The sequence below is a fragment of the Furipterus horrens genome, unplaced genomic scaffold (genome assembly GCF_987537825.1).
Source record: "Furipterus horrens unplaced genomic scaffold, mFurHor1.1.pri manual_scaffold_2, whole genome shotgun sequence".
Taxonomy (NCBI): Eukaryota; Metazoa; Chordata; class Mammalia; order Chiroptera; family Furipteridae; genus Furipterus; species Furipterus horrens.
In genome coordinates, this window is record NW_028327172.1 from 152,048,337 (window position 1) to 152,063,278 (window position 14,942).

Here is a 14,942-nt window from a genome sequence, read left to right on the forward strand (position 1 = left end):
TATGACATTCCTTTTAAATTGGAAGTTTATTTTCTAGAAATAGAATTAAGCTTTCCCTTTTGTGATGTAAGAATTAAGATGGTAGTTCTAACAATTTTGGTTTTCAGCTGACGTTGTAATTTACAAAGTCTGTTCGGAAAAAATCCAGCCATTATTAATACAAAGAGAAGGATTTGTGGGACCTCAATGTAACCTGGCAGCCAAGGAGAGTGGACTGGAATGCACATGTGTGAACAGTGACTTCACCGTATTAGTCAGGGGGGTGGGCAGTAAATGCCATTGAGTGAGCATGTGTACTGTGTGGCCATCACATTCAAAATGACTGAGCAAGTAGAGCAATGAACCTGTATCAAATTTTGCATTAAGCTTGAACATTTCTCCATGAAAACTACTCAGATGATTCAGTAGGTTGCAGCTATGGTCAGCTGGTGATTGGCAGCTTCATCATGACAACACATCCGCTCATGCAGCATGTGTAGTGCAGAGTGTTTTAGTGGAACATCAAATCACCCAGGTGACTCAGCTCCCCTACAGTGGCTTTTCCCAAAGCTAAAATCACCTTTGAAAGCAAAGAAATTTCAGATTGTCAATGAGAATCAGGAAAATATGACACGGTATCTGATGGTGATTGGGAGAACTGTGAGGTCCCAAGGTTCCTACTTTGAAGGGGACTGAGGAGTCATTGACCTATGTACAATGTTTCTTGTATCTTGTATCTTCTTCAATAAATGTCTCTCTTTCATAGTACATAGCAGGATACTTTCTGGACAGACCTTGTATATTTGTAGAATTCTACTCATTTTTGAACTTTTACTTTGTTTTAAAATATTTACTGATGATATAAATTCATATTACTTTAAGAACAGCTTTGGGGCAAATTAGTTTTATTCATTTAAATATACCTCTCTAATGGAGTATTTTATCTGATTAAATTTTTGTCTTTAGGGCCTGAACGTAGAAGTGTGGAAATTGATAACAAAAACAAAACCATCACAGCATATCATGAATCTGGTCATGCTATTATTGCATATTACACTAAAGATGCCATGCCAATCAACAAAGCTACAATCATGCCACGAGGGCCAACACTTGGACATGTAAGTATATTGTAGATATTTTGCTTTCTAATAGCACTTTCTAGAAGCTTATGTATGGAATTGCTGATAAAATAACTTAAAAAAAAATTCAACTACTTACCAAGTTTATTGATCCTTTAACTTCCTAAGTCATTTTGAAATTAGAGATACTTGTGAAATTTATCTGCTAATAAAGAATATCCTTAATAGTTCAGATATTATACATTTACATTATGAAATTGATTCTGGAATGACTACAAAGTATAATTGTAAATTCTGTAATTGTTCTTTTCCCTCCACAGAAGAAATTGTGTACTGGTTCAGTAGTTTTTCTAAGATTTTTCTCATTGAGTACTTTTATTTTCATATCTTTCTATTTATAGACATTTAAAATATTTTTGTGCAACAGAGGATAAAACAGGCCTAAAGCAGCATTATCTACCTGTTACTTATAAAATCCATTTTGATTTGTAAAGAATTTTCCTTATTTTATAAATTGCTGGTTTTGTCATCAGTCACTTGATGACCCTCTGTATTAAATATCTTTAGTTATTCAGCATCATGGTATTATTAAGTAAGATGAGAGAGCCAAATGATAATTCTGGTTATTAACATAAGTGTTTCAGAACTGTCTGAATTTTGCCTTGAGCAGTATGGCTCAGTTGGGTGGGTGTCATACTGTACTGCAAAGCGAAAGGTCGTGGGTTTGAGTCCCGATCAGGGCACATTCCTGGGTTGCAGGTTCAGTCCCCAGTTGAGGTGCATGTGAGGTGCAACCAGTGTTTCTCTCCCTTTTTTTCTCCCTCCCTTCCATGTCTCTAAAAAAATAAGTAAACAAAATTTTCTAAAAAAAAACAGTCTGAATTTGTTTCTTTATTTTTCCATTATCTAGGTGTCCCTGTTGCCTGAGAATGACAGATGGAATGAAACCAGAGCTCAGCTACTTGCACAAATGGATGTTAGTATGGGAGGCAGAGTGGCAGAGGAGCTTATATTTGGAACTGACCATATTACAACAGGTTGGCTATGTAGAATGGCTTTAGTTCAGATTGCGCTTGTTGGTTTAGAGCTACTTTTAAAATTGAATTCTTTGTGTATTTTTACATTTTAGGTGCTTCCAGTGATTTTGATAATGCAACTAAAATAGCAAAGCGGATGGTTACTAAATTCGGAATGAGTGAAAAGGTATTGCCTAATTTAAATAATCATGTCTCAAATGATAAGTGCCAAGTGTCTTTGTGAGAGAGGGTTCTCATAAATTAATAACATTTACTTTCCTCTGTCTCATTCCAATGGATTTGTCCCAGCTTATTTTAACTAAACCTCATTTTCTGAGTAATCAGATGTGGCATTCTGTTTCTATTCTAGCTGCTCTAATAGTTAACAGTAACAGTTGTTCATGAGTTAACCAGATGATTAGTTGTTCCTATTTATATGACATAAAAGACCTACTTGATGGGCTTGCCCTACTTTACCTTTTTTATGTATTTCACTCTCTTACATTATCATTGTGGTTCTAGGAAGCAATTCTACTACTATGAATTGTGGGTTTCTGGACTTGGAATAGCTGCCAAGGTTGCCTAAGAAGGCACTCACAAGTGTACTTAGGATTTTAAATTTTCTCTCCTGCTTACTCTTTAATTTTAGTCTTATACTTTCAGAAGAATGATGAAATTTCTTTGTCCTTAAGGCTATTTTTATATTGGATTTTTTCTTTGCCCTCACCCACTGTGAAATTTGTTTTCTTATGTATAGGATAGTACTTCCTCTGTTACATTTATTAGTGTTTGGGTGGTTTTTTTGTTCAATTTCTTCCCATGTGTTTTAGCTTGGAGTTATGACCTACAGTGATACAGGGAAACTGAGTCCAGAAACGCAATCAGCTATTGAACAAGAAATCAGAATCCTTCTAAGGGTAATGATCGTACTTTTCTATGTTTATTTATTTAGTCATAATGTGCCTAAATAGTTGGCACATTCAGTCACCAAATGATAACTGAAGGCTTTTGTTCTTAGAAATATGACTGTATGTAATAAAGATGATAGGTGCACTGTTGGAACCGTCAATTAAATATGTTTTTAGTGAACCTCTGGTCATAGACTGGATCTTATTTTATTCTGGCCTTAGGCTAAGCACAGTTTATATCAGTGATTATAATTATTCAATTCTCCTTTATCTGCAAAACCATAAGAAGTATTAGAATCGGGGATGTTGATTATTGAGTCTTTATTGTTTTCGCATTCTGACATATTCAACATTTATTATTATTTGCTTGTGTCTAGCAGTGTGTATGTGCTGAGAATACAGAGTAAGCAAAACAAAGGTCATTTTGACTGCAGTGTCCAATACAGATTAGGGTAAAAGAACGTGTAAGAGTAGATTCAGTGAGATCACTTAGGTACTGTGGCAAACTAATCATGGTATAATGGGTGCTCGCTCAGCTTAGAGTGGTGAAAAGTAGAAATTGAGAAACATGGGCAGGTTCAAGAGATACTGATGTAGTGGAATCAAAATGCCTTTGTGGTATTTTGGGTGAGAGGAGCTAATTAAATCTAAAAATATAATTTTTTTAGATTTCTGCCTCATGCAGCTCTTTCGTTGTGTAATTTACTGAGTAAACGCTGGTGATGTCCTAAAGCTGGGAAGAATGAAGATCATAAGTTCAGTTTCATACATGTTGAATTTTAGGTGTCTTAGTGAAGATTAAAGGTTGGCAGAGTAGAAATGTGGGTCTAGAGCCAGTTCAGAGGTTGGATATGTGTTCCATTTGGGCACGCATGAAGGCAGGTCTTCGAATGGAGAAGGAGACTGATCTGAGTGCCATAAGCCTTTAGTGAAGGAGGACTTAGGTGGCACAGTGAAGGGTGTTGGGGAAGGCTGTAGTCAAATAGTATGAACTTCATTGGAATAGTGCTTGATAGAGGAGGGTAGTATAGTAATGGTCTGGAAGTGTTGATTTAAAGAACGGGCTCCCCTCTTTTTCCTGAAGTATCTGGGATAAGAGTAATAATTGCCGGTTGGGGGCTTAGCGAAAACAGTCTCCCCAGGAGGGCCAGGTTTTGATGAACTAAGAGGAGGTAGAAGAAATGCTTTAGAGTAGTTAAGCATATGGGGAGTTTATATAATGGAAAAGCTTGTTGGAAGGTGTTTCAGAGTAAGTCTCTGGCTTTCCAGAATCTTAATTCTCTTTTCCTTACTATAGTATTTGTTATTCTGAGTAAATTATCTGTGCTTTAGTACTTCTAGAGCATCAGAAATACTCTTTCTTTGCCTTAACATCTCTGAAAACTCAGAACACAGAAAGGCAAAAATTGGGTTCTTGCCTTTTAAAATGATAGATTGGGAAGGCAGTAGATACTCTTTCCACTAGATGCAAAGTTTACATTGTTATTAAGGCGAAATGATTACTAGTTAATAGCATTTTAGGTTCAAATGTAGTAATTGCATTATGTTTATATGATTTATGCTTCTTGGTGTTAGTAAATTCACTTATATTTTCCATCCATTTCATAAGGGCAAAAATGTGATTAAATACTCAGATACTGGCAAAAACATTGTACAGACAAATGTGGCACTGCCAAAATTGCCGTTATTTATGGCCCAATAAACTTAATCCAGACTCACCTTTGGAAAGACAATTGAAGGATTTAAGTGACAAATTCGAGGTGGTTTACAAATAAAAGAATGTACATAAATCAAGGATCAGATGTAATAACATTGTTAACAGTTGTCACATTGAGAAATGAGTATGTTACCAAGTTAAAAAAACAGAAAGGTAGATCTCTTCTGGCCATTCTAGATGAAATAGATTGGTGAAATGAAGGGGGAAATTTCCTTCTTTTTAAGCGTAGATGTTGAATAGAGAAATAGATTTCTATGTTCACAGGAATTGTTTAAAAAGCAGATAAGTAGAGAGTATACTTTGATTTTTTTAAAGTAGCTTTTTGTCTAAGGTAATAATTTTTCTATGTGATAGATTTTTAAGGGCAAAAATAGAACACTTGAACAGTACAAAAGAGTTATCTTTGGGAACCAAGCTTTTAAATGCTTTTTGTCTTTTATAAGTAGAAATAAATAGATTTCTCATTTTTAGGGTACATAAAGTTTTTCTCTTTTCTCATACATGGTTTTTACTTCTAAGTTTTTTGCCTCTTACATGTCTGCTTTTCTATTTTAGGACTCATATGAACGAGCAAAACATATCTTGAAGACTCATGCAAAAGAGCATAAGAATCTAGCTGAAGCTTTATTGATCTATGAGACTTTGGATGCCAAAGAGATTCAAATTGTTCTTGAGGGGAAGAAATTAGAATTAAGATGATGACTCTTGAAATTGGTACATTGCTGGTTTTACTGCAAGAATATAAGTAGCACTGCAGTACTCTACTTTTGCAACACTTCTGTCTCATTCTTGATGTAGTGTTACTCAAGAGTGTGAAATAGTTTGTCAGCCTTTTGTCACGTTTATCTAATTTTGGTTATTCTCATGATGACACGTATTGCAAATTAGCAATCCATAGCAAATATGTTCAAGAAAATAAAGAACTATCAGGATTGAAAACAGCTTGTTTGAGAAATGTCAATCAGTTTTTAAGTTGCACATAAGTAACAATTTTATGGTCTGTTACTCTACTAGATGTAAATAAAATTGTGCCTTTAGCTCCTTGGAAGTCTTTTTACTTAGCAAAATGAAATTGTTGAAGAATTGTCCTTATTTCTAGATAGTGCCATTGATCTCAGACAAAGAAGTGCTGCCATTTGGCTGCTGGTAAACCATATTTCTACAGGTATCAGTGGGAAGTTCATTAAGATGCACTTAATTATGTTCCAGATTATCCATATATAAAATGGTTTTTAAAAATCTCAAGAATAGAGAATTGTTAATGTATGGGTATAATCAGAATGTGCATGATTATAAAGTTAAAAGTGCAGCTTTCATTTTCATGGTCTTTGTTATTAATCTTATCACGCTAATGAAATTTATTTCAGAGTGGCAGTATTTTGTTAATAAAAAAGCAGTACTTCAAATTCTGAGTAACTATATAATTATATTTGGTATTAAAAGTAAGATTAGACTGAAAGCTCAGTCCCCTTCAAAATGAACTTTTGAATTACCCTGTGTCAGAAATGGAAAATTGTGTTTGCTTTTCATTCAGATTTTGTGAATATAAACATGTTGTTACAGGATTTACAGATAACATTTATTTAACTTAGTAGAAAAATTATTTTAGAGTACATTGTATTGGTTTTTATATTTAATCAAATTATATTCTTTGAAGAAATTCTATTAAAATTACCTATAGTTTTGTAATAACTTTTAAGCTGTATATGGTCTTCATTGAAGATGTTGATAGGACGAACTTGCCACATGAGATTCTTGTCCCTTTTTAAAATAATTTTAAATTTTGATCTAATTTCAGACTTACAGAAATGTTACCAGAATAATAGAAAAAACTTCCACGGTTTCATACATTGTTTTCATTCGCCTACTTTTTTTTTATTGGCACCTCTCTGTTTCTCTTCTCTTCCCTTCCATCCTCTCTCTCCTTGTATATGTATATGTATATGTATATGTGTGTACATGTCTCTGTGTGGATTCATGTTTCATTTTTCTTGGGTAGATTTGTAGGATTAAAATTGATGAGTCATGTGGTAAGTTTTACAAACCTGAGGAACTGTTTTCAAAGTAACTATACCATATGATATTCCATCCACCAATGTTTGAAGTTTGCAGTGTCTCCACATCTATACAGTACTTTTTATAGTTTTTTTGATGAGGCCATTCTAGTGAATACGAAGTGATGTTGAGGATTCTCTCCTATGTTATTTGCCTTTTGTCTCTTTTTGGAGACATCTATTTAAATATATGACTCTCTACCCCTTTGTAGATTTGTTGGTCTTAATTATGTTTTTAAGAAACTATATATTATGAATACAAGTCCTTTATCAGCTGAATCTTGCCTTTTTTTTATGATCTTCACCCAAGGATATGTTTATGATTTTAGAGAGAGATAGAGAGAGAAACATCAATGTGAGAGAGAACATTTATTGGTTGCCTCCTGTATGTGTCCTGACTGGGAATCGAACCCTCAACTGTATGGTGTACAGCATGATGCTCCAGCCAACTGAGCCACCTGGCCATGGGTGGATCTTGCCTTTTTAAAATCCAGCCTCACTATCTCCTGTTATTTGAGTTGGGAATGCAGTTCATATTTAATATTGATATAGTTGTTTTTATTCTCTGCTATTTGTTTTCTGTTTTCATCATAGCCAAAGAGATTCCTCTCTTTTCTTTTTTTGAGTTCTTAGTGGTTGCTCTAGGGATGATAATACGCATCAGCTTATCACAAAATAATGCAAATTTAATTTTGGTAAAATGTTATAACTTTGTTCTAATCTTCTTTCCTTCTCTTTGTACTGTTAAGGTCATTGTTATATCTATATCTGTTAACAGCTCAACAATACAGTGACATAGCTACTGCTTTATATAATTTTATATCCTCAGTCTTTAGGAATATCTTTATGTTCCATTTAAAAAAAAGTTTTGCTGACCATAGGATAATACATGGTCAGACAGTTTTTCCTTTCATCACTTTGAATATGCTATCCCACAGAATCCTGTCTTCCATTATTTTTGGTAAGTCAGCTGTTAATCAAAATTTTGGTCGTCTTTGGTGATAGGTTGTTTATCCCTTGTTTTTGTTTTGCTGTTTTTAAGATACATGTGTTGACACACTTGATGTTGCTCTGATCTCTAAGACTTTGTTATTGTTTTTTATTATTTTCTTCTCTTCAGATTGAATAAGTTTTGTTGATTCTTCAAGGTCACTGAATTCTTCTACCATCTGAAATCAATTGAATATTTTTACTTCAGACCATTTTATTTTTCAGAACTGAGTTCTTTTTTTAACATATCAAAAAAATTTTTTATTTTGAGGATGTCTTCCTTTTTTAATATATTTTACTGATTATGCTATTACAGTTATCCTGATTTTTTTTTTTCCCCCTCTGTCCTCCCTCCTCACAGCACCTCCCAGTCCCTCAGGCATTCTCCCCACCATAGTTCATGTCCATGGGTGATGCTTACAAGTTATTTGGCTGCTCCATTTCCTATACTGTTCTTTACATCCCCATGGCTATTCTGTAACTTCTTATCTGTACTTTTTAACCCCCTCACCTCCTCACCCATTCCCCCACACACCCCTCCCATCTGGCAGTCATCAAAATGTTCTCTGCATCCATGAGTCTGTCCCTGTTCTCCTTGTTTGCATAGTTTGTTTTTTAGATTCAATTGTTGATAGATTTGTATTTACTCACATTTTATTGTTTCTTAAATAAAAGTCCCTTTAACATTTTATGTAGTAATGGTTTGGTGATGATGGAATCCTTTAGTTTATTCTCTCTGGGAAGCTCTTTATCTGTCCTTCACTTCTAAATGATCTCTTTGCTGGATAGAGCAATCTTGGCTGTAGGTCCCTTCTTTTGGTTTGGAATATTTCTCACCAATCTCCTCTAGCAGGCAAAGTTTCTTTTGAGAAATTAGCTGACAGTCTTATGGGAATTCCTCTGTAGATAACTAACATCTCTCCTCTTGCTGCTTTTAAGATTCTCTCTTTATCTTTAACCTTTGGCATTTTAACTATGACGTATCTTGGAGTGGACTTCGGGACTCTCTGTGCCTCCTGGACTTGGATGTGTATTTCCTTCACCAAATAAGGGAAGTTTTCTTTCATTATTTTTCAGATGCATTTCCAGTTTCTTGCTCTTTCTCTTTTTCTGGCACCCCTGTGATGCAAATGTTGGAATGTTTGAGTTGTCCCAAAGGCTGCTTACACTATCCTTGTTTTTAGTTGTTGTTGTTTTTTTTAATTCTCTTTTCTTCTTCTTGTTCTGATTGGTTGTTTTTTGCTTCCTTATGTTCCAAATCATTGATTTGACTCTCAGCTTCATCCACTGTGCTGTTGTTTCCCTGTCAATTGTTCTTTATTTCAATTAGTGAATCCTTTGTTTCTGACTAGATCTTTTTTATCCTGTTGAGGTCCTCCCTAAGTTCTGTGAGCATCCTTATAACCAGTGTTTTGAACTCTGCATCTAATGGATTGCTTATCCCCATTTTGTTTAGCTCTTTTTATCTGTTCTTTCATTTGGGCCATGTTTCTTTGTCTTCTCATTTTGGCAGCCTCCCTGTGTTTGTTTTTATGTAATAAGTAGAGCTGCTTTGATTCTGTGTCTTGGTAGTGTGGCTTAATGTCATAGGTGTCCTGTAGTGTCCAGTGGCACAACCTCCTCTATCGCCCAGGCTGGGTACTCAACATGTGTCCTTCATGTGGTCTGAGTACACCCTCCTCTTGTAGTTGAGCCCCGCTTGCTTTTGGCAGGTCAATGGGAGGGATTTACCCAAGCCAGTTAGCTGCAAGGACTAGCTGTGACCACTGACCACCAACATCTACATTCTGTGCAGGATCAGCTGTGTACGGACGAGGTGGTGGTGCTCTGACATGGTCTGTAGCTGTCCACTGGGTGCAATGGACCTGAGGTTTCCTGGGCTGTGCAGGTCAGCATCAGCCCCAACCTGTGTTTTGCCTGGGGCCACCCTGCCTGAGCTATAAGTCAATCTTGGGTGGCTGTTACTTCTGCTGGGCTTGGAGATTCTCAGGAGAAGAAAAGCTATGAATCTTAAGCTGGCTGCTGCTAGTGCCAAGCCTGGAGCTCACTTAGGTCAGGTGTTACTTGTTTGATGGGATTTAGGAAGTTGTGAAGCATGAGCCATGACCAGCCATTCATTTGGAAAAGCAGCATGGGTGGGGCCATAAATTGGATGGGGTGCAGTCTCTGAGGATCTTCAAGGTCGGTCAAACAGTGTTAGCCAGGTTGATGGAGTCTCAGATATGGCACCAGCTTGCCGGGTGTGGTGGGAGGGCCCAGAAAAGGGACAGTGACCTCTGTTCACCTGCTGCAAGACACTTCAGTTTTTCCCTGTATGCCACTGTGCCTTTTCAGCTGCTACCCTGGTGCTGGAGCTCAGAGGGAATGAGTCTTGAGTAGGTGAGTCTGTATGTGGGTTCTTTAAGAGCAACTGCTTGGGGTTCCAGCAATTTTTTCCACCGACTCAATTCCCGCCGGTTTTGGCAGCCAGAAGTTGTGGGAACTTATTTCCTGACACTGGGCTGGGCTGAGGGCTTGTTGTGGGACTGGGACTCCTCACTCCTGAGATATCACTCCTGAATTTTTACCCACTACACATGGGTGAGGGACCAGCCCATTCCGTGTCTGTGCCCCTCGTACCCATCTGGATGGATGTGGTTTCTTTGATTCTGTAGTTGTCAGACTTCCATTCAACTTGATTTCTGATAGTTCTGAGTGATGGTTATCCTGTATTTAATTGTAATTTTGATGTGGTTGTGCAAAGAGGCGAGCCATGTCTGCCTACACCGTCATCTTGACTAGAAGTCTTAAGCATCAAATTATTTGGCCTTTTATATACTCTATATCTTAATTGAGGTTCTGCATTACATTATTTTCATCATAGTTTATATTCTTAAACATTTTTTAAAATGTATTGTCTTGAGAGAGGAAGGGAGAGAAAAACATGGATTTGCTGTTCCATTTATTTATGCATTCACTGGTTGAGTCTTGTTTGTGTCCTGACCAGGGATCGAACCTACAACCTTGCTGTATTAGTACAATGCTCTAACTGAGTTATCTCTCCAGGGCAGTTTTCATTAATTGTTTAAACATGTCTTACATTAGTTCTTCAGACATGTTCATTATAGGTGCTTTTAAGTCTGATAAATCCAACATCTGGAGGAGATAACAGTTTCTATTTTCTTAATAAGGGTTACCCTTTCTTGTTTCTTTGCTTTGTAATTTTGTTGAATTTCAGCTCGTGACAAATAAGGAGTGTGACTGACTTTGTAGAGGGTTCTTGCTTTGTTTTATAACTTGCCTTCAGTAAATCTGTGAAGTCTGTCTCTACTGGAGTGTGCAGCCACTAGTGTCTCTGTTTATTTTAAAAATGTTTAGCTCTTGTTTCCTACGGTTTCCTGCTGTGTCCACATAGCTTAGCATTTAGCCAAAGATTGGACCGAGGTTGTGTTCAAACCCCATCAGTCGGACCTTCTACTCTGCTGATGGATCTATGTGTTTGCTGGAAAGCACATTCAATGTTCAGGTCATTTCGGATCAGCCCTGGTTTTGTACATCCCAAAGAATGAGTGAATCAGTTTTGGAAAAGTGCTCGATATGTTTCCTAGAAACCCATACAAGGAAGAAACATTAATGACAGCCTTTTAACAGGAATTAGAAAACCTTTGCTAAGGGATTTGCTATGGCATTCATCTCTTAGTTGTTTTTCATTATAAAACAAATATCGCTCTACACCTTATTAATTCCATTAGTGTAACTTAATTGATTGTGCAGGAAAGCTAAAGCAGGGCTTAGATAGGCATGAGAGTTCTAAGCAACAACTTTCTACAGGGCATCTGCTCTGGAGCTGAAATTAGTTTCCCATTCCCAGTCTGGGAATGGGAAGTCTTAACTTTCAATTGCTTGTAAGACACTTGCTATCCAGATAGTATTTGACTAGGGAACACAGAAGTTCAGAGTTGGCCTAACATACTCCTAAAGTTTCTTTGATCTGTACAAAAACACCAGGGTCAACCAAATCTCTACAACTGACGTGGAGTCCTAGAATGTGGTTCCTACTTCTCTGCAGCCTGGTAAGTCTTTGATACTCATAGGCTGCATCAGGAAATGTCAGTCTTCTCTTAACATGTCGCTACAGAGAGCCTTTACAGGTCTGAGGAGATAAGTAGGGTTCAATAGATACTTTTTGAATTGGGCTGCTGTAAGAAGCAAGTGCTTGGTGATCATAGTTGAAACCGTTCACACACACCAAATCCATTCGGTCTAGCTAAGCTGAGTAGGACTGAGAAATTTTTGTTGTTTCTGTTCATTGTTCTCTTACCAATGAAGGAGCCAGTCCCTCAGCAGGGACCCCAGCACTTCTGCAGCAATCCTCTGAAAAGTCCAGATACTAAGCTGAGTCGTAGATTCCAAACAATTTCGCAAATTATTCAACCAATAAAGAACAAAATGGCAATAAAGGACCTCAGAAGAATAAGTACCTAAATTAATATCTGCATTTATCTTTCTGTAAAATATGGTTGCCAAATTTTTAAATTTTGTGTGGTGTTGGTTTCTGTCGCTTTTCATTTTGGTTAGCTCTTAAAATCATTAGCAAATGTACAATATTAGGAACCTGGTGAATTCTGGGTTAGCTGGGGTTTTTTATGAGCTGTTGTTGTGGGCCTGCTCCTGCTTGCTTTACCCGCAATGCCAAGTATAGTCCAATTGGCATTACTGGGTCAAGAACTACATTAAAAGGAGTTTCTGAATACACTCATGTAATTATATCAGTTTCTATGATAGAGTATGGAGTCAGCATATTTTGATTTCCTCAGAAATGGAATAAAGATGAAAAGACAGGATTTGCTGATAAAGATGGAAGCAAAGGGAAATGAATATTTAGATTTTAAGTTTGTATATTTTAAGGAATATAGAATGTGTGGAGCACAAGAGGCTTCATAATGAAGATAACATTGTACAAGTTTAGTAAGCGAATTACTGAAAAATTTGGCTAATGGAATTTGAAGAAAAATTAGCTATAGTATATGTTCATTTTTTAATGCAGTTATCTTACGCTTCAATAAAAAAAACAGCTCCTCTTACTTGCATTTTACTTGATTATTTTTTTCATCTGCATCATACCATTCCTCAATATTACATCTTTCTGGTGAAATTTTTACCATTCAGTTTGCCTTTCCTGAGAACCTGTCAAACTGTCAACTCCTCCAGTTCCAAAATTATAGCTTAAAAAAGTTCTTCAGTCTGGTTGTCAAATACACTGTTATCAAAACAGTAATCATTGATAAATTATAATGGACCATATATGCCATTACAATAAAAATGAAAAATCCCTGATATATCTAGAAGTTGGCAGGATTTACTTAAGGCAAAAACTACCAAAAGCTAATGAGGAACATATAATAAGGCTTAAATCAATTGAGAGACAACATGTATCTAGATAAACTGATTCAAGAGATTGTCAGTTAAAATTAATTCTCAAGCTAATTAAGTTTAAAACTTGGAATACTGATTAAAAATTCATTTGAAGTAATATTGAGGTAAATATTGCCAAGAGAAACTGAAAAGGATAATGAGGGGGAACTTTGGAACTGAAACATTAAAATACATTTTATGGAGAAATTAAAATAGCGGAGTATTGACGCAAGAAGAAGCAGATCATCTATTTTGTACCAACCGATTATACTTCTTAGTCCCTGTACCATTTCCCCATTTCTCCCCCTCCCCCCTCCCAGCTGATAACCCTCTGAATGATCCCCATATCTATGATTCTGTTCCTATTCTGGTTTGCTTAGTTGGATTTTGTTTTTATTTTTTAGATTCAGTTGTTGATAGTTCTGAGTTTGTTGTCATTTTAGTGTTCATAGTTTTGATCTTCTTTTTCTTAAATAAGTCTCTTTGACATTTCATACAATACTGGCTTGGTGATGATGGACTCCTTTAGCTTCACCTTGTCTGGGAAGCACTTCATCTGCCCTTCCATTTTAAATAATAGCTTTGCTGGATAGAGTAATCTTGGTTGTAGGTTGCTTTTCATCACATTGAATACTGCTTGCCAGTCCCTTCCTGCCTGCAAAGTGTCTTTTGAGAAATCAGCTGATAGTCCTATAGGCACCTCCCTATAGGCAACTCCCTGCCTCTCTCTTGCTGCCCCCAGGACTCTGTCTTTATCTTTCACCTTTGGCATCCCAATCATGATGCGTCCTGGTGTGGTCCCCTCTGGGTCCAGCTCCCCTGGAACCCTCCATGCTTCCTGGACCTGTATGTCCATCTCCTTTGCAAATTTTGGGAAGTTTTCCTCATTTTTTTCAATTCTTTGGTCCTCTGTCCAGGGTGTCAGAGGACAGTCCCACGTGCTGAGCTGGACGTTTCCTTTGCTTTACTCTGCAGGGCAGTCAAAGTGACCAGCGCACTATCAGCGCTCAGTCTTGGTTCCTGTCAGCCTGTTGCACCGCAGCAGCCACTGGTCTCCCAAGGCCTTGCTTTGAATATGCTTCTCATTCCAAACAACTCCAGGTGATGATTTTTTAAAGTCTTTGTTACTCCAAGATCTCAGCATTTCATTGTTCACAGCCTTGAATCTAACCAGATCAAACACCACCGAATCCTAGAGCCACACCTCTGTGTGTGTGTTTCCTAAAACCCTTTCTGGACAAAAGACTCGAGCAGTCACGATCCAGTCAGGAAACAGAAATCACTTGGGTTACTTGAACTGGAAAATATTTAACTCATGGATTTGGGGCTCCCACAACTACTGAAAGGACTCGCATAGCCAGTCAGGAAAGGCAATTCTCCCCTAGGGAAATCAGGAAGTTCAGGAGTCACAGGAATGTGCTGGTGATGATCTCAGCCACCTGCAGCCCCTAACAGAAGGCTGCCCAGAAAACTCGTCCTGTCTAGCAACCATGATTATTGCCCACGGAAGCTTCTGATCTGCCTGTTTCCAAAGCAGTAATGGCCTCTGCTTCTCTCCCACCTTCCACATCTGAAGCAAGGGCTGAACTGGAAACATGCTGATGAGGGAGCCTGGAAAGTGTACTCTCCAGATTTCCAGCCCCTGTGATGCAGGGAAGAGCACAGAAACAGGCAGAGATGGTGCTGAGAAAACAGCAGTCCACCTGTGGGGGAAACCGTTGTGGAGCAATATGCATAGGCTAATGCCACTTATGGGAGAACGAAACCTTCACAAAATAAATCTCTGTTACGTAGCTGAATAAATT

The 14,942-nt window shown here is 37.3% G+C and overlaps 1 protein-coding gene across 1 annotated transcript in view; it reads left to right on the top strand.

Annotated features, from left to right (window-relative positions):
- Nucleotides 1–6,391, top strand: part of YME1L1 (YME1 like 1 ATPase) — a 53,102-nt gene extending 46,711 nt beyond the window's left edge. The window contains exons 15-19 of the mRNA XM_090266640.1: nucleotides 946–1,097; nucleotides 1,969–2,095; nucleotides 2,188–2,261; nucleotides 2,905–2,991; nucleotides 5,255–6,391. Of these exons, the coding sequence (XP_090122766.1) occupies nucleotides 946–1,097; nucleotides 1,969–2,095; nucleotides 2,188–2,261; nucleotides 2,905–2,991; nucleotides 5,255–5,398 (584 nt within the window). The 3' untranslated portion in view covers nucleotides 5,399–6,391. The remainder of the gene's footprint in view (nucleotides 1–945; nucleotides 1,098–1,968; nucleotides 2,096–2,187; nucleotides 2,262–2,904; nucleotides 2,992–5,254) is intronic.
- The last annotated feature ends 8,551 nt before the right edge of the window (nucleotides 6,392–14,942 follow it).